The 20,019-nt window shown below is 35.9% G+C and overlaps 1 protein-coding gene across 1 annotated transcript in view; it reads right to left on the reverse strand.

The window, feature by feature from the left end:
* The window catches only part of LOC132708325 (homeobox protein homothorax-like), a 71,911-nt gene that overhangs the window by 30,483 nt on the left and 21,409 nt on the right, over nt 1–20,019 (reverse strand). Inside the window, exons 3-4 of the mRNA XM_060680593.1 lie at nt 18,407–18,555; nt 7,009–7,085 (exon numbers count right to left, since the gene is read on the reverse strand). Of these exons, the coding sequence (XP_060536576.1) occupies nt 7,009–7,085; nt 18,407–18,555 (226 nt within the window). The remainder of the gene's footprint in view (nt 1–7,008; nt 7,086–18,406; nt 18,556–20,019) is intronic.

Consider the following 20,019-nt stretch of genomic DNA (forward strand, 5'->3'; position numbering starts at 1 on the left):
TATTAGACAGTTGAAGTTAAACCAAGACTATATAATTTATATTGGCAAACGTTGAAAGTGTTCAGGACGGTTTAGAAACATCGAGTAGTATTATATTACTCAATACAACAATCCTTACATTTGTCGTGTTATTTATTAAAAGTATATTAATATAACAGTTCTAAACTGTGCAGTATGAAGGAATTCCGCGAAAAATTCCAGAGCAATTCCAAGGAATTAAAGGAATTTCGGTAAACACTCTTCCCTCTGGAGTTTGCCCTTCTATAAAAATCATATTGACTTTATTTTGGATAAAGAGTATAAATCTTTCTATTCATAAGGAACTCAACTTTTTAAGAATCGATATTGACGACACGATGTGACGGTGGCCTTGTCTGTGTATGTGTTTCAGGATGTGATTGGGGGCATAGAGAATTTCAAAGACATAATCACGAAGGGTGTTAATATAGACAAAATCTTTTTCTGTGAGAGATGTTGGTACAATCAACTAGGAGTAAACCGATGGTCATATTTTTGGGGGTGCAATAAGAATCTTTTCTTAGTTCAATTAGGCAGTGAGTTTTCGAACATGGAGTAAAAGGTCATGCATAATGAATCACAATTCTAGCAGAATTAGGATATACAGACGACTGCTCAGCGTTGTTTAGGTTCCTTGCTCCTTGTGTTTATCAATTCTCATATTGGTTCGACATTTTGACAGACCAGATTTACACGAATTAATAGCTATAATGAATGCGAACTACCCTCTAATTTTTCATATTGATTGAGAATTTATATAAGAAATCAATTAGTCAAACTATTCAGGTCAGTGGCGTCTACTTGGTGGGTGGTCGGCGGCTTAATGATCAAAGCCGACTGCGTACTGTTTCAATATTAAGCATCAACGTTTTATTTTTCATATTTTTGTTAGGAATAAATTAGTAAGTGCTAGTCTTACGTCGTCTTTCAACATTGCGTTCTTTATTGTTCAATATCGAAATAGCATTTTTAACCTATTTATAAGATATTTTTGTTCTACTTGCATGTTGCGTTAACTTATATTTGATTTATATATAATCATGCAGAACTCGTTTATCTTTGATCTTTGATCTTTTAAACGAGTCCATTTGATAGAACGGCAACCTAAGCACCCACGGAGCTTTTTAAAAGTCGGCGCCCCTGATTCGCATTTTGCATAGGGTCGCATGGGTGGTGAAAACGACCCCCAAAATCAGCAACTATCCGAAACCGGAGTAACAACACTTTGGAGAAGCGATTTATCAGAGCCGGCAATTTTCTGTTCTCGCACTATTCGCCCAAACTTGCTCCCCCCAGAATCTTTGAATATTCCATCTCCCCAGTCGATGCCGCCGCCGGTCCGTTCCAGTCGCTTGAGCCCCCAACAAAAAACACTTTTGTTTGTGTGCGGGTCCGCGAACCGCCCGTATATTTCCGACTCGAAAACGAAGACGGGGAAAAAACGGCAGTCAGTCCCTGGAGAATTTCGTTTTTCACGAAGCCGTATCATCATCATTTTTCACGGCATCATACCATTACCGCTCGGAGACATTGTCTTGCTTCCCCCCGTGCCGTTCGGGAGGAGGGGGGTTCACCTGGGTTAATGCGTCTCGGTGATAAATTGTCGTCGCTGGCTTGGAGAAAGGGGGGGCGGCCGTTATCAGCCCGCAAAGATGGAATTGCAAGTTGACTCTTCGGCCGTGCCGCCGCCGCCACCGCCGCCCGGTCATCACGCGAATACTCGGGTCAAATGTTCATTCTCCCTCGCCTTATTCCGCAGTGCCAATTTACGAGTGACTTTCATTGTCGTCGGATGCCGCCGCCGGCGAATGGTTCTCCAAGGAGTAATATCGGGCCACCTAATAGCTTACCAAATAGCCTCCGAAACACCTTTTTAATGAACTATTGTAGCGGGAAATGAAAATAGGGAAAGCTGGAACAATAACGACCCATTTTACCGCTGTTCCTGTCGACCAAAGACCCCGCCTGCATACGTGGATTGAGCGGGGCGTTATCTCTCAGCCCTGATTACGTCCCGGCGCGCAACCCTTCCGCCCGGGGTGTACTCTCTATCCTCTTGGGTGTCGTCCGCCGCGTGTTGGAGCGTCTATTAAGAAACTGCTCCGGCAATTAGTCAAATGGTTCCGTTCCGACTGCTTAATTACTACGTAGCTACATAAATTCGAACGGTCTCGCGCCTTATCGCCGAACACGAGCTTTCAATTTCGAATTTCGCGTTTTCAAAATGTTTTTTTGATGTTCGGGCGGCGTGTCCTGTCGTCGAGATAATATCGAGACCTATTATCGTCGATATTCGGGGTCCGTTTTCTTTGAATTTAGTACGGTGTACGAAAATTAGGAAAATCGATTTGTCACATAATCGCTTGCGTTAATTGGAAGTAATTTATTCATTAATCGAACTGAATAGCCGCTATTTACCTTGTCAATTACGGCCCCGTATGCGTACAGAAACAAACCTTTGATCGGGATGAGCACGGGCCAGTTCCTTCGCTAACTTAAAATTTGGTTAGTTTGGCAACAGTGAAATAAAATGTGTCTTGGTCCCTGGCGAACTTGCCCCCAAAAAGGAATTACGATCTTGATACCTATTGTTATTGGGTATACACAACAACTAATAATTCACAAGTACGGGATAGACCACGTGTTGGCTAATATTAGCTTCTTACTGATTTTTTCATTATGTCGCGCCGAAGTCACTTGTCATAGATGCAAAACAAAATTTGAAAAATGTATATGAATGTTTAATGAGTAGAGGATTAAATATACAAGAACCTTTAAAAATAACCTAGCTACTTACAGAATATATGGGATACTGAAAATTACTTAATTTCAATCTCACCGTCTGAACAAGTGAACCACCACCACAGTGAACAAGACATGATACGTACCACATACATACTTTGGATAAATTCAAAGTGAAGCTAGAAGAATCACACAGAATTCGCACTTGGAGATTTGATTACCTTCAAGATTGGTTCGACACACACCTTCAAATAAAGGAAAACGCTTCACGCTGAATCAGAAAAAGTATTTATTCCAAACTGTCTGTTGGACTTACTGGTCATGGAAATACGAATGCAGACCTTTTTGAAAACTGGTTTCAAAATTATCTTTTGAAACTATTCAACAAGCTATCACAGCCGCCTGCTAGAAAAATTGAAGAATATTTTATGAAATTATATTTACTTTGAAACCAATTATAACATCTGGACGTGTTAAAAAACAATGTGTATGTGATAATTTAGCTAAAGAGATGGTGCATACTGTTTTACATCTTCCTCTGTTTGCTGATATGACAATCAGACGGTTTAGATCTGGCGACCTTGGTGGTCCGTGAATGAATCCATCCCAAACTATTAACTTAAGTGCTGTTTGTAACTAAAATTCCTTTACTAGCTGACCTACAAAAAATTGGAAAATGTAAACAACTAAGTTACCTAACGCACAACTGTATTTTACAGGTTCGCGTACATAGATTGGAAAATGGTTTAAAGTCAATATGAAGGTGAATCGATGAAGACTAATGAAACAGTGATGTCGGTTTTAACATTAATAGTTTTAGCTGAAATAAATATCAATTTGGTTTCAATTTGGGCTGGGCCATAATAATTATTGACTCGCATAACGAAATATAACGAAAAAGATGGTTCAATAAGATCCATTTCGTTGATTTCAGAATAAAACAGTTTGTCAGCTTGTGTAACAGCTCTAGAAAGTTGTAAGAAGTTGCAAGCCCGCATTAAGTGACGAGAGTGTTCACGGCGGCAAGCAGCCACACGTTAGCTGCATCGTTTATAAAATTGTACATGGTTAGTAACTTATAGACTGTTTTTTAATTAAAGTCAAAGTCAACAAAAAAAAAGTACCAACACGGTTCAACTTGAGTTTAAATGCTGTTTTTGTTAGTAGTTTAGTTATTTCAGTGATTGAATGGGGAAAATGTACTAAATAATATGCATTGATAAAGCTTGAAAAACTAACCAAAACTGCTGTTACGCTAAATAAAATAAAAAATGTCAATCAATTCCAAAAAGACTGGAAAACAAAAAAAAAAGATTATCTTTGATTAATTTAAACACCTATTATGGTTTACGCAACGAGTGTGGTAAACGGCAGTTGAGTTACGAGTTTTATTAACTTTTTCTGGTACCATTCATTTTTGGGTACATTTTTCAAAACAAAAACATTCGATTGCTCCCAAACCCGTGAGGTAATATCCCGACAATCGCAACCGTAGGAAACGAATCTGACGTCGTAAAATACTAGATCGGTGTATAATTGGGAATTTTAGAGAAGGGAGTAGAAATATTATGCAACAAGTGCGGTAAACGGCATTTGACTCACGAGAGACTTAACAAGTTTACCGAACGTGTTGCGTACTATACTTTTTCTACGACCGCTAGTTTTTGGGTACATTTTCGCAAAACAACACGAATACATTGACTGACATGACCGTCAGAATTGACAAACCTCAAAAGTCAAGGAGTGGGAAATATGTCCGAAAACATCCGATGGCTCCCTAACCCTTGAGGTGACATCCCGAAAATGTCTGAAGTGGATCAGATGTGTGAAATTGTTTTTTTAAAGCATTAAATAAGAACACAGTATAAAAATTTCATCTGAAATAAACAAATTAAAAGCGATTAAGTGCTAAAATGTGTAGAAATAAACGCTAAAGTATACTTTTATTGAATGGATTTCTAAACGAAATATTTCGAAATATTTATTCATTAACGCTTTAAAAAAAAAACGGAAAATATAACCTTTCAAATCATGCAGAAATCTCACTTTTTCGAAGAAATCCTCGGCTAATAACATTCCCCGTCATTTCAGGAATGACTTCCTTTTCCTGCAGATGAATTCTGGAGGGCGTCGCTTACACCCTCCTCGGGAACGTCGACCCACAACATAAACAGGGTGTCGCTAAATAATCGAAATATGCAATTCGCACAGCTCTCTATATTGTTGCAGTTCGCAACGGCGGTGAATAATTATTGTTAGTTAACAACATAAATTCGCTCGGGTGGAGGATTTTCGGTGCGAGGCTTAATTAGTTGCCGTTAACGTTTTTAATTATGGCGACAATAATTCCCGGAATGGAAAAGCAAATATATACAACAACGCCGAATCAGATGCGGCTGGTCTCGCGTATACACGGTCGATATACCGGCACAGTGACGTGGAAAGAAATGTTTCCGGAATAGGAATGGATTGATTAATCGCAGTAATTACCGATCAGCTTTCCGCGCTAATTAGATTTCGTCCCCTGGCAGCGCTGCAAATGAGATTACGGCTGGAAATGGCGCTCGCCACATCAGCCGTTATGCGGGGCGCACGCGTTAATTGTCATCGATTTTTATAATGCCATTATGTCAGTACACAATTTATCACGTAACTCTGTGGCGCGGCACCCGTCGCATAATTTTGGCAACCAGTTCCGCTTTTACCAGGAATATATATCCGAGAACGCCCGCTTTCTTCATTGCCGAAACCCGTTTTCGCCTAATCTATTGTCGAAGAAAACAAATTTCCAAAACCAAATAAGGTGTAGGAACGTCGCCTCGTGTTAAAAAAAAAATCAACAATTATTATTTCCATTATAAATAAAAATCAACAAATTTCGATATACTTTCGTCCATTAAGTATTAAAAACTGCAACAAGTTTTTTTTTCTAAGAACACTACTAACAACAACATTTCCTCAAATAGCATAGCTTAGTGCGTTAGGTGGAAACGTAATATTTAAAAAAATAAATAAAAATGATAAAGTGAAAAACAAATTCAAAGCAATTCATACCTTAAGTTGTATTTCCATGATCTTGTTAAAAATGAAATAAGTACGATTTACCCTTATTACTTTTGCAAAGAAATAGTTTAAATTTTTTTTGTCTTCGAATATTGGAAATAACTAAAAAATCAGAAAATACGTACTGCATTAAAATTCTATTCTGATAAAATAATAAAAAAAATGAATGAAAATTATAATATTGATAATAACGATAAATGCAGGTATTTACTGTTTAGGTAATTAAGTTACTCAAGTTATAGGGACATTGTGAGTATTGCGAATTACCGTGACTGTTTCCCTAATCTATTTCTATTACTATTATTGTAATTTATTATTATTAATAATAAATTTTGGTTTGTTAGATGAGTTAGGTACTTTTTATGCAACCATGAAAAATGCTTCATTAGCTAATATTCAAATAACTTTAACCAAAAATTAATGTTGTTACAATTTTGTTGTTAATAAAGATTTATTTGCGAAGTTTTCGATACCGAGTTCTAGTTTGTTCGTTTGTCAAACCGTTAATTATTTAGTGATCGTAAAATTCATACATGTTTAAAGATTTTTTTTTAATTTCAGTGAATGTTACAGCAGTATGAATGATTATTTTTACCTTTGTTTATTATTATATATCCTACGTATAGTCGAAACGTGTCATTAAATAAAATATACATGTATTAGCTTGTCAAAATTAGGATTCAGTTGAGTTTAGTTTGGGACAATTATTTTATCACGTCTGTTTGAAATAGATTACTTTAGTTTTAGTTTTTGTGTCAACGACTCCTTGTCACTCATATATAATTATAATTTTGTTTATTTACTATTTTACCATCAAACTGACCGGGATAGATCAAAAGTTCAAAGGAAAAGCCGTTTTCCATATTCAAGAATTATAATATAGTCCAAGAACTATAGTTTGTTACTAATATTCGGCGGGATATACAGAATGCCAAAAAAAGTTCATCGATGTTCGGTAATAATACAATAAAAGGCTTTATTATGGAGACAGAACGTGTCCAAAAAGAATAATTTTTGAACCGTTTAACTAGATTTTTCAGTATTATAAATTCTTGGACTTTTTTTTAACGATTTTTTTACCAATTAAAAAAATTGTCTTATTAGCAGTTAATCTAAATTTTATGAAATTCCGTTTCAAGCTTCCGTCGAGATAACATCAAAAGAGACAATAAAAAACAAGCTTACCAATTATTAACTTGCAGTATCGTAAGGCCGGTGTCTTGCGCTAGCTGCTTTTTCTGATCTTCCGAAGGGTACGGATGCTGAAATTCAAAAAGTAGGCGAATTAGTGATTGACAACGACTCCGGTCAGCTACGTAGCTAGGAGGGCTTTTTAAGCATCAAATAAATTGATGGCAGGTGGGCGGACCGAAACGTGTGATAATTCCTGCATGTCGCTACGGAGTAAATGATATTTGAGGCGTGAACTTCTCGTCAGCTTTACGTGTCAGAGCCGGGATTATAGCAGTTTATTTCGGCTGAATTTAATGATTTCCTTTATATAGAGACTGTCTCCTTAAAATATCTCCAATTAGATATAACATTAATCCTGAAAAATTTGTAATATTATTATTATATCTTAAATCAAATGGAGTTAAACATCTCAAAACTTCAGCACTGTATTACATTCGTTGTAGGTATTATATTTTGGTCAATTTTCTCAAATTTAGTTCATATACTTTACCATAACTACAACTTCAAATTTGTGCGTATGTGGTAATTCATATGCAATGATGCAATGATACTTATTATTGACTGATATTATTATTATTATCATTACTTTGCGAATTTATTCATGAATGGGTATGTTTAAAGATCTCCTGAAAGTCGTAAAAGAACGTGATTGGTTTGGTTAGTACAAGATCAATCATAACATAATCATAACATCATAATTATCCGTTGAAAAGGGATTTCTGAAGTATCTTATGTTTATGTTAATTTAGTCTCATCCGAACCTCTAGCATAACTTTATCCTCACTAGCTTTGGAGAGATGCCCTTGAAGGTGCGTGACTTACGGGTATTCCATTTCACGACGTCTAAAGTTAATATTTGCGAGGTTGATTATTTTGCCATTTTATCCTCAAAATTGCAACCGCATCTGGCCTCTCTGTCTTCTTTCCTCCTTAGCTTCACAATCTTAGGTGGGTGTTTGGCGACTCTAACACATTCCTCTATCTTTCTCTGTCCAGACCATCTTGAAAGCTCATGACTCTTAGGTCTGTTCCAATGTTGTTTCTCCACCTAAGGCGTGGTCGAGCTAAATGACGTTTTCCTTGTGGGCATCACCCATACTAGTTTTGCCATTCTGTTTCTGGCATTCTTCATACGTGACGAACCAACCGTAGTCTCCTGTCTGCATTTTGCATCCTTCATTATATTGCCATCTGTATACAGTGCTTTGAGCTTTTGGTTAGTTTTTATTTGGTATTGTCTTGTTGCTTCATCTTCTTTTCAAATATCTTTAGTCGTTCTTCATGGTCTCACAACCGTACATTTCTGTATTTTAGTTTTCCATTAAAACGACGAAGAACAAAAAAAGACATCTGTTTCCAGTTTGGATTCTGCCTTAATACTCGTGCCCAGGTATTTGAATTGTTTTACGCAATCTATCTGGTTGGCCCGTTTAGTTTTAATTTTGGTTTTGTTAATATTGGTTTTAGTTTCATTTTTTATATTTCTTCTTGTATTATAAAAATCATCTACATATGATTTTTGTAAGATTTACTTATTTAACTTGATTTACTTGTTTGAATTACCTTATACTATAAGCAATATTTTAAAACAGCAAATTAAATAAATTGCCATATAAATTATAATAATTTTTCTGTACCAAGCACCATAAAGCTGATATCTAATTCAGACTGTATGTTGTCCGACTATGGTTGAAATCTTTAAAATGTTTCACGAACGAGTAACATGATCCGTATATTTTTATAAATAAATAAATTACATTGCAAATTACGAGCTTGTTGATGGTAGTTCCAATGTAATAATTATCATAATTTAAATCCGTCTTGTACCAGAAAAAACTAGTCCATCGAGGCATTACGTGTTTAACCGGCCACGCGAGTAATCGGAAAAAAAATGTAGGCGGTCGGTAGTGGGGACGGGGAGATTTTTCAAAAAATTACCGCGGCCGCCGCGTTCGATGATCCGTTGCAAAACAAAAACAAAAACCAATTTAACAGATTAAGTACGTTGCAATTTGGCCGTTACGCTAATGCCTCAGACGAAACGTAATTCCCGCAGAGACCAGCTAGACTGCCATTAGCTGCCAACCGGAATCTGCGGTCGTAATTCCGTGAAAAACAGCGTGCTCGATCCATTCATTTCCCGTCACACCTCGCAAGAGCCCCACCGAGACCTATAACCCCATCTTCAGTGTCTCTCCCGGGCGGCATAACCCTTATGCGCGCAACGTCTGGGCCGCCTCTGCAGCCCGCCTAAGACCTCCCCCACACATCAGATCTCCGCTCCGCGGATATCTCGGATTCCTACCAATGCATAGTGATTTTTATGATTATGTTGGGATTCCGAAACTGCCCTTGTTTCCCGCCACACACACCCACGCACACATCGGATGCGCTATTATTTGCGTATCTACATCTAGAATGTGAAACGGGTAGAAAATTGAAGAGGGTGCCCCCCGTAAGCACCTCCAATAGCTGATTTTAATGCACCTCGGGGGTACATATATCGTGTTGGGCAATTTACTGCTCCGGTTCTACACCGGAAAAAAGAAAGATTTAAATCTGTTAGGTATCGATCCCTATTATATAGGAAGATTTTGTTTATTACACCAACAACCAACAACATTCTTTTGTCTTTAGAAGCAACTGGCACAACGTTTCGGTCAGCTTTATTATTCACAACTGAATCGTTACGTGAAGTTTTCTATTGAGAACACTAGGATCCGTATGTTTCAAAAATTGTTCCAATTGTAGCAAACTAGATACTAGGATTATTGAATACGTGATTATCGTCTGACAACGGCCCCTTTCCACTTGTGGATATAACCCGCCCATCAGACCATTTATTATTATGTTGTTTAGACCAAATCATTTTTTGTTTCTTGACAGGGCTTGTTATTCCACTACCCGACTTATAAGCAGTTTTGGTGTACTTGCTATTAGCTCAGTCAGCATCACAGATGTTTGGCAACTGCAATTAGCATAACCTTATACAAGATTGAATTTTTCAGAATGGTTCGTGGTCTTGGTCAGTTCACATAATTCATCCATTAGTAATGACTACCAGTTTGTCTTTTAAAAACTCAACAATGTCTCAAACGATTATGTTTTTTCAAACTCTCTACAATTTTAAAAAATTGCTTGTGAACTATAGGTGCAATGTGTCCGTGAGTAAAAATCCGGAAATAAACCTAAATTTTGCACAATTGTTTTATTTTTTCAACATTGATAGGGGACAACACATTTTTCTGGACTAGAATTCATCGTTAAGTTTTCGAAAAAAAAATTGAAACAATGGAAAGAGGGTCTATAACCATATAGACAACGATCGAGTTTCGTTTAGAGAAAACTGTTAGTTTACACCGTTTTCATCAATTTTACAAGCAAAATTAAACAAAAAATTGCAAACCAAATTTAGGCAGATTTTTATGCAAATTCTAGGAGACTTGTTCCTTTTGCAATACCTATATGATATAAGTTTTCACTTACTTAAAAACTATTTCTTTAATCTTGACGTATTTGTAAAGATAATAAAACCGATTAATCAAATTGCAAAAGACCAAAACTCTCATGAACAAGAATAAACCGCAAACGTTCAAATTTTTAAATAAACTGAAAAAAAAAAATAAAACTTAAACCTGGAAATTTTCGTTTTTCCGTATTTCTAGAACTTTTTAACGAAGTTCCGTTTCTCGCACCGCTTGAGGTACTATCTAATATCGAGAGTCGGATGAGAGATAGCTTGTTGTTAATTAATGCAATGTCGTTTCACAAAATCTAATATGAAATTTCTTAACCGTTTCAATCCAATTTGGGAAGCGCGTATACTTGAGTGCCCTCGATGCGCATATAGATTAAGATGGCGAAACCGATAACCAACAAAATGCGACCTAAGAACAATATTTGATTTTGCACAAGACTTGTGAATACTCTTGAACTGTTTATAGTTGAAAATTGTTGAAAGTTAAGATTTCCTTTTTGTTCATTTTTTTTTTGTTGAAATATTGCTTCAGGTGGCGAGACAATTTGTGTATTTATTTAGTTAATTTATTTATTTACAAACTCAAAGACAGACAAGACTGCTCAATTACAGAATAGCCCATGTTTAACATATAAAATTACATAGTCGGGAATACAAAAGAAACTTACGTTGATATTTATAAAACCAATAGAAAGTGTTTGAAAATTCAGGATAAAATAAAATAAATCAGTATTTTCACTGTTCAGAAAAACATAGTTATACGCACACAAGTACATGTAATAATTGCAGAGTTTGGGAAGTGGTTTGATGAGAATCAATTTAGAATAATTAGCATTAAAAGATAAGTATAAGTAATAAAGGGCTCATGATATATAATGCACTACTAGCCTATATTAAATCTGCCATAGTGCTGAATGATTTTAAAAGAAAATTATGAACATATGTAAAGTTAAGCAATTAGATATTGTGATATGAATAGAATGTACCGTGCGTTCTATTTGTCTTGATAACATTTTAATTGGTTGTAACTTTTTTGTATTTTATCATTATTGTTAAAATGGTTTTTCGTGAATGTATAGTATGGTGTAATAGATGGGCATATTTTGGGTCCGATATTTATAAATCAAAAGTTAACTGGAGATCATCATTTGCAACTCTTAGAGCACCAAATAGAACAATACATATACCCCTAAATACATCGGGGCTGACTATTTGGCAGCAAGACGGTGCCCGTCCTCACAATGTTGTGCAAGTTAAATATCCCAGGGGTTGGATAGGGTACGGCGGAACAGTGGGTTGGTCAGCCAGCCGTCCCGACTTAACTTTAATGGATTTTTTCTTTTAGGGACACATAAAAAATCAGGTGCACAGAACTCTTTGTAATAATGTCGTATAACTTCCGTAAAGGATTTCAGAGGCAATCAATCATACAATTAGAGTGTATGAGAAATGTGTTCAGGAAAATGGTGGTCACATATAGCAGTATTTAAAATAGTTAAAGAATTTTTACTTTAGGGTGTCTTGTCATTTTCAGCGTTTTTGTTCTACTTTAATTTGTAAATAAAACTTCCAATTTTTGCCGATTTGTCAAAAACGAATGGACTAAAATATAAAGTGTATTACTTCACTGTAATCGGAATGAGATATTTTATTAAACACATATATAATATACAAGGTGTTCCATTTTCAAAAATTTGATGGAAAAAACATGGTTACTAACCCTACATTTTGTTATTTGTTTACTTTGATATTTCTAAAAACAAAAAAGTTACAGCCAATTACAATGTTGCCAAGATAAATTGAACGCACGATACATACATTCATTTAAAACGGGTAATAACTCAATAATATTGTTAAATTTTATAGAGGAAAATTGCATCGCTTTGTTTCAAGTGTCTGTCTCTATTGCATATAAAAAGTATCTTTTTTACACCCGCGATCCCGATCGATATACTTGTGAGCAGTCCATGCAGCAGATGTATATTCTAAGATTGGTCGGATGACTATTATAAATAAGAGGATTTTTTTAATTCTTTCTTCCGCTACCTGAATATTTCCACCAAAAAGTAACCAAAAACAAGTTTATCATTAAAATGCAGTTTGCTAAAAAAAATTACGCGCAAATAATGGTAACGATATTGTTAATTATAAAATAATTAGTTATTTATGTTTCATTTTCCTTCTTCTAAACTAGTTGTTTTTGTTGAGTAACAGACATGGCAAGTTTTGGGAAACGGAGGTTGAAAAAAAAGCATTACGGCAATATTTAATTTTGGCATTAAATTCGCACTTATAAACTCGCGGAAATAAATAAGCCGACTTAAACTATCCCGGTTAAGCGATCTCGAACGCGACCCGCCAAAAGCATCAAAAAAAAAATATGTCCGAGCGTAGATATGAACCCGGGCGAGGAAGCAATCGGTTTAAACGAAGGGCGGGCCGGGATTTATAATGAACACACCCATGGAAAAAGTTTCACTTTGCCCGCTTTATCGGAAAGTTTCGAGAAAATCGTGCAGAATTGATCGGTAGAGACGACGACGGCGGAGGCCGGGGGTAGTGGCGCGGGTCCCTCGCAATATCCGATAGCGGGATTAGCGCACAGAGTTTAATGAGTCGTGCAAGTAAGCCGGGATCAGAGAAGCGATACCCGTGCCGCTCGAATGATGCATCGTTCAATTATTCATGCGTCCTCGAGTGGCCGAAGCGGGGGTGGACAGTCTTTAGCGGCAGCTCACACATTCAAAGTGGGCTACCCTCGCATTAAATATTGAGACGCGAGCGGTCAAGTGTTGATCCCGCGGGAATTACGCTTCCCGCGTTATCTACGGTCGCCGCGCGGGCCTTGCATTTCCGATTGCACCGAGCCTTTTCTTTAATTCCACCTGACAGGTGGACCACGTCCGTCCGTTCCCTTCCCGCCGCACCCGGGGGAGCCTTTTTGACCCGCGTATATCACACGGGGACGAAGGTGAACGGAATACGGATCGAAGGCCTCGCAAATTCGTAACCTTCGCATGCATGTAGCGACCAGATAAAGCGTTAGAATCATTATATGCCACCGGCAGGGATAAAATGGCCCGAAGGGGTCTTCCGTAATCCTCGGCTACGTGAGGGCTGCGCATATGACGCCTAATTTCCTGCCCTCGTAATTCCTCGAAAGCGGATAGTTATTTCGACGGAAAATTCTATCCGGCGGCGGACGCTGGGATTTCTTTCCCGTCGCTTTATATTGAACGCGACATATCCCTCCGCGAATCATCCGAATAGGTAGTTAAAATATTAGAGGTGCGGAATTATTTGCGAGACGTTATATAAAGTTCGCATCAAAATTGAGGCACCACTAAAATTTGGGTCCGCTTCAATTTTCTCGCCAACTGCTGACTCGATTTGGATATATATTTTTTAGATCTTCAGAAACGATGTTATGAAAAACAGTTTTATTTAAATTTAAGTTTGTACATGGTGTTTTAAGAAGAAACAGTTTCGTGCTAAATGTTTGTCACGTTCTATGGGATTTTTTAAAAAATATTAGTTTGTCTAAGTGTTGACGGCAATTCCCATAGCATGTGACAAACGTCGAGTATAAAACTACTCCTTAATAAATAAAAATCTTATTGAAGCACTTGCTGAAGCTAACTCTGACTTAACAAGAGCTAAGGACTAGTTTACAAAAATTAGCTTAACCCTCAACGAAGGGAAAACAGTTTCTTTAATCTTCTCTCAAGGGCACATCAACGAAATAAATAGTGGACAAAGTGCAAAGTTCTTGGGAATTCATTTAGACCCTAAACTAAATTGCTAAGTTGCTAAAAAAAATCCAAAAACATTTTTCATTGACTCCCACTTGCTTTATGATAAACTAAGGTCACGCTGTCTGTGCAGCAAGAATCTCAGGCCTACAACGTAGAACAATTAGAATAATCACATATCTCATATCTCAAAGTACGTTAGATCTAAAATTTGGAAGCTTAAAATTCTTACACTGCCAAGCGCTTATATACTTAAGTGTCTAGTTTACGCTTACGAGAATCAAACAGATTTTTTATATGAGAATAAAGTTCACCCTTACAAAACACGGAATAGGGACAACCTCAGAACTGATTTCTTCCGTCTTAATGCGAGTAGGCTAGGTTTAAATTACTACTGCATCCATTTTTTAATAAACTTAAGCTCGAGACAAAACAACTCCCAATAAACAGGTTCAAAAACTTAGTCAAAGATTTTTTAATGAAGCAATCCTTTTACAGCTTGGAGGAGTTTATCTTTTTTCAATAGCTATATCTACTCAGATGATTGCACCTCTTCGACTCCCCGCTTTTGGTGATAAGTTTTTGCGATAATCTTCGTTCAGCTTTAATGTAGGTCCAGATGCCCACAGAGCGTTTTATGTTTTATGTATATTATATATTCTCAATGTATGATTGTATACATTTTCTATAAATTCAAGTCCGAGTACGTGATGTGGGTTTTCAGGCAAAAGGTTATGCCTCCATAAATTAGTTACAATTTTGTGTGGTTTGGTCCCCCAGCCTCCCTGCTCTTCATCAAAACTATACATTTAGAATATACCTAAAATTAAGTTTAAAACCAGTGCCCCTTCATCCGTAATATGAGTAACCGAGAAGATTTTCTAGAGGCATATTTTCGTATGTCTGCAACAAAAAGCAATAATGAGAATGAAACGTGACTAGCGTTTGAAATTTGTATACCCATAATAAATGATAAAAAAAAAACAACTATTTATAATCTGTCATTCTAAAGAGGTCGTGAAATGCACAAAATCGCAAAGTCAATTTTCACTCGATGTGGATCAAACTCAAAATTCAAATATTCTTGGTGATTTTCCACATTTTATGCACTTTCGATTAGGCGCCACTATACCAGACAACACAAATGAAAATTGCGTTTTATTACGCTCCAATAATTGCATAGAAGCCCCATAAACATTTGCTTATGCATGGTGAACCAGTTGGGTTCTCATTTTTTTTAGAGAACTTTTAATTATAAGTCATATTTTGGGAATTTCCGAAAATATTAAATTAAAAAATTAAATTAAATAAAGTCGGCGGTATTAGTTTCGGTTAGAGACTTTTACCGCACTTATATTTTTGTATGTTGAACGTTGAATACCGGTTCCAATCGGGGTTTCAAAAACCACTTCGAAACTATTTATTTTCCAATTATTTCCAATGAACTGTCGAAGAAATACTATCAACTAATTAATCATGTTAACAAAGCAACTAAATTCAAAAATGCATCCTAAACCAACTAACTAAAAAAACAACCAAAATTAATTGGCCACGTATATGGCGAATTTTGAGAAGAAGCTGAGGGTTCCACATGGAAGTCTATAATTCCGTATCAAATATTGGGCAGAAAAACGACGACATTTTCGGTTTGAAATTTGGCAAATTATAATTTCGGAAAATGACCTTAATTAGCTAAAACAACTGTTGAATGGAACATTGCAATACATGAAGATCTAAATTAGCAGCCGCAAATCCACATGAAAATTGATTGAACACCGCATCAACATGGACGCCAATATTAAATAAAAAAAAAATCGAACCCTTTGCTTTCGTCGGAATGCTGTTGCCGAAGGAAACCGTCAGTTCTTAATTAATGTCACAAAATTAATGCTACAAATCAAAATTGTGAATATTATACTATTTTTAAGCTATAGTAGTGTTCGCAATTGACTATAACGGGAGATGACGAACAAAACGAGCAACGCATTCAATTTTAAAAACGTCTCCCCACAAGAAAACACATTTATCGTTTTAAAATAAATATAGAAGCTGTCCGAATGGTGTTCGAGATCCCCCGCCTTGGGTAAGTAGGACACATGTCGACGACGGATCTCCCTCGTGGATAAACTTGGATAACTGTGTCGGAAATATAGCCCCGAGATGCAGCCGAGCCGGAAATGAAACCTTGTAACCGGAAAGAACAGTTTTTTTCGTTCATTTAGAAAGATGTAAACATCCGTATGCGCCATGAGAAAAAGTCCAAGAATGGAGAATATGACGTTTTCCTTTTGAGATAAAAATCGTCTTCAAATAAATAAAATATGACCACGACCAAACTATATTCATGATATTTAAGTATTAGATATATGTCTCACATTTACTTGTCGCGAGGAATTCATTATAAGAAGAAAAAATGTATTTTTTAAAACATTCATGTTGCGGCGGGATTCTATTTGAGGTTTGTGTATTTTAATCGTTTCAAAATGATCAAGATGCATTTTAATGTTATATATATATATATATATATATATATATATATATATATATATATATATATATATATATATATATATATAAACATTAAAATGCATCTTGATCATTTTGAAATGTTATCATGATTTATTATTATTATAATAAATAGTCTATGCTCCAGAAGGGAATCACGGGATAATACCGATGGCGATAAAATCCAGCATGCGTAAAATGGGTGGGCAGTTGCATAAATTAGGACAAAAATTTTTCTAAGTGAGCTCAAAGATATATTCAGTCAGAAATCAATAACGTAAATTTTAATAACTCCCAGCCCCTAGAATAAAGAAGTTGTTAATAAAAGAATGCGGAATTATCATATCATCTCTCTTTTTACACTATTTAAACCTCGATTTAAACACAACAACAAAAAATTATAGATTGATTGATTGATTATATTTGATAGAGACACGATGTTGTCGAAACAATTGTCATGTATAAATATATAATTTCGTGAAAATCTTAACTTTTAGTTCTTATTTATTTAAAAAAAAGATATTGTTTAAAATTTTAAGTTAACTTCTTTCGCAACGGTTACCAAATTTTAGTCCCATATAAAATTTTTACTACCCATTTATTGTAACAATTCAGAAACCTAGGACGACTTATTAATTTCATATTTTACCGTTCCTAAAACTGAAGCGCCCTTGTCTTAAGCTTTTTAAAAGGTAATTATGGAAAATCTGTACAATTAAAATGTAGATTATTTTTTAATCGTATATTCTTCGTCTTCAAATTCCAGGAATATTCCTTAAAATGCGATATTCTTCCTTTTCTATGAAAGTATTTAAGTCAATTCTAAAAAACCTAACAATGGTCGATACAGATGTAATGTTCATCAGGTTTACCTTGGAAACCGAAGATAAATTTGGAACACTTGTAGTTTTATAAGCTAACAAAAAGGTATTTATAAAAACCTTCGTAACCGCTATAGATTCAAAAGTAACTGGAAAACCAAACGAAAACTATTAGTGCGCAAATTTGAAATGTTAATAACCTCACATTTCAGTTGTTGTTTATTTATTTGCTCTTGAAAAAAAAAGTGCTTAGTTGCATGTAAATATCTGAACAAAAATTAGAATTAACATTAAAATTGTGCACAGGTAAGAAGTTGGAAGACGTCTTTGATGGTCGTTTCAAGTGCATGATTGTTTGGGTTTTGCAGAAGCTACAGAATATTTAGTAGTGCTTTAAGGTTTATAAGGCGTTTTAGAGAGTAAGCTATGAAACCCCAAGAGTAAAAGTGTTTTAATAAGATTTTCAAGAATGCCATAAAACCTTTATAAAGAACCTGAAATAACCAACACCAAAAGTTTTGTAGATAAAGTAAACAGTTTGGGTGCAAATAAAGGGTGTTTACTGGAAGTCTTACACAACTTGGAACCCTATTGGTTTCCTTAAAAAACTATAAAAACTGTTGTCAAAGTTAAGGTATCTTTCTTATATATATCCGCTTATTGTTGATAGCACAAGTCACTCGAAAAGTGTTTGTTGTATGGTAACAGCCTTAACATTAAACATATCGGCATATTAAACCTGTTTCGGGCTGTCAAGAACAGTTAATTAGCATACTCTCAAATGTTTCATTGCTCTCTCTTCGTGATGAACGAGCGTCGACGATTAGGCTTACCGTTAGGTGTTGAAATAGCCACGCCCTGAGGATATTTGTGGCTACTTTGGGAAATATGCCTCTCTTTTTTTGATTTTTCTTTCCGTTCGTGTCGTCGTCCTCCTCGCCTGTCCCCTCCCCGCTACCGATACTCGCGTTACTGGCCTCACCTAAAACAAAAAAAAAACAAATCCATGTAGCGCGTCCGTCACCCAAAACGAACAATGCCGATACGACCGCCTAATTACGATACGCAATTTTGCGGGTGTCACAATGGCTCTTGATCCAAAGTCGCGCGAGCGTCTGTGTGTGTGTGTGTGTGTGTGTGTGTGTGTACGTAGTATGGAAAGAGACCCCGAATAACGAGGGTGAACAACTGAGAGGGGTTTAATGACTCACACCCAAACTAAGAGGGGAAGAAATCAGATTAGGGTGGGACCTACAACTTTCACGGGCTCTATGTTATTTTTGTTTGCCGAACGTCGACGAATTACAGTCATTACCAGATACGCAAACACACGCGCGGTTTCAAGTCACTCGCAAGGTCCTTTCTAAAGGCTATTAAAAATGCCCATCGAAGTCATCTGCATATCCGTTATACAATATAATGGGTTTATTCGTTAGTTCGCGATTTTAATACATTCGCCGTTCTGGAGTTTTTATGATAAGGTTAAAGTGACGTCATCGGTAATCGATATTTTGGACTTTTCCGGAATGAAAAAAAAAACAATATCATAGATGGCATTCTACGGCCAACGAGGCACAGAAATCACCGGGTCTCCTCTCTCCTCGGTTTAGTGTAGCTTCTGGAGTCCTACAAAGATCACACCCGGTCTAAAGTTATTTTTGCTGCTTGTAAATGATACAAGGAATAATTTTTCAAAGAAAATCCCATAGGCTACTAGTGTTACAATAGTATAGTATTTACAAATCTTCTGGATTCCTCCTGTGTCGGTTGTTGATGAATCCAACTTGATTACGTTTCACCAATCATCTTAATTAATCAACAACCGACGCGGAAGGAATCCAGAAGGTTTGTAAATGATATAGGGAATAATTTAAATTCAAATTTGGTCTTGGTAGATTATCTAAAAATTTAATGGCCTGAGGGTTGCAGATTTTTACAAAACGATTTCAATCTGTTGAATGACTGAGCCGAAATTAAACATTAATAAATGTTCATATATGGTTTTTAGTCGTAAAAGAAGTGTTATTCATTGTAGTTATAATATTGAAGGAGCTGATGCATGTAAGGTAATACTAAACAAATGTTGGGATTCGTATAAAGAATGTCGAAAGATTTTTGTGTTTGGCTTGTATTGTTTTACTTTACATTTGGTATGTTCGATCAGTTTTGGAATAATCCGAACTATTAAGTGCATATAAAATGGATGGAAATCATTCAGTCATTCAGAAAGTTTTTAGACATGTACAGTATAATGAATTCACTTTAAGAGATTTACACTTAGATTTGGAGCAATTCAAGAAATATTAGGAGAAAATATCTGGATATTTGTTTCTTTTTTATAATTGTTATGATAAAGTTATCTCATTTGAAATATTGGTCACTATGAACTCTTATGTTAAAACATTAACAAAATGTGGCTTATAATAGAATAGTAGATTGTTCCAGT

This window comes from Cylas formicarius, unplaced genomic scaffold (assembly GCF_029955315.1).
Source record: "Cylas formicarius isolate icCylForm1 unplaced genomic scaffold, icCylForm1.1 PGA_scaffold_10__41_contigs__length_53128322, whole genome shotgun sequence".
Classification (NCBI taxonomy): Eukaryota; Metazoa; Arthropoda; class Insecta; order Coleoptera; family Brentidae; genus Cylas; species Cylas formicarius.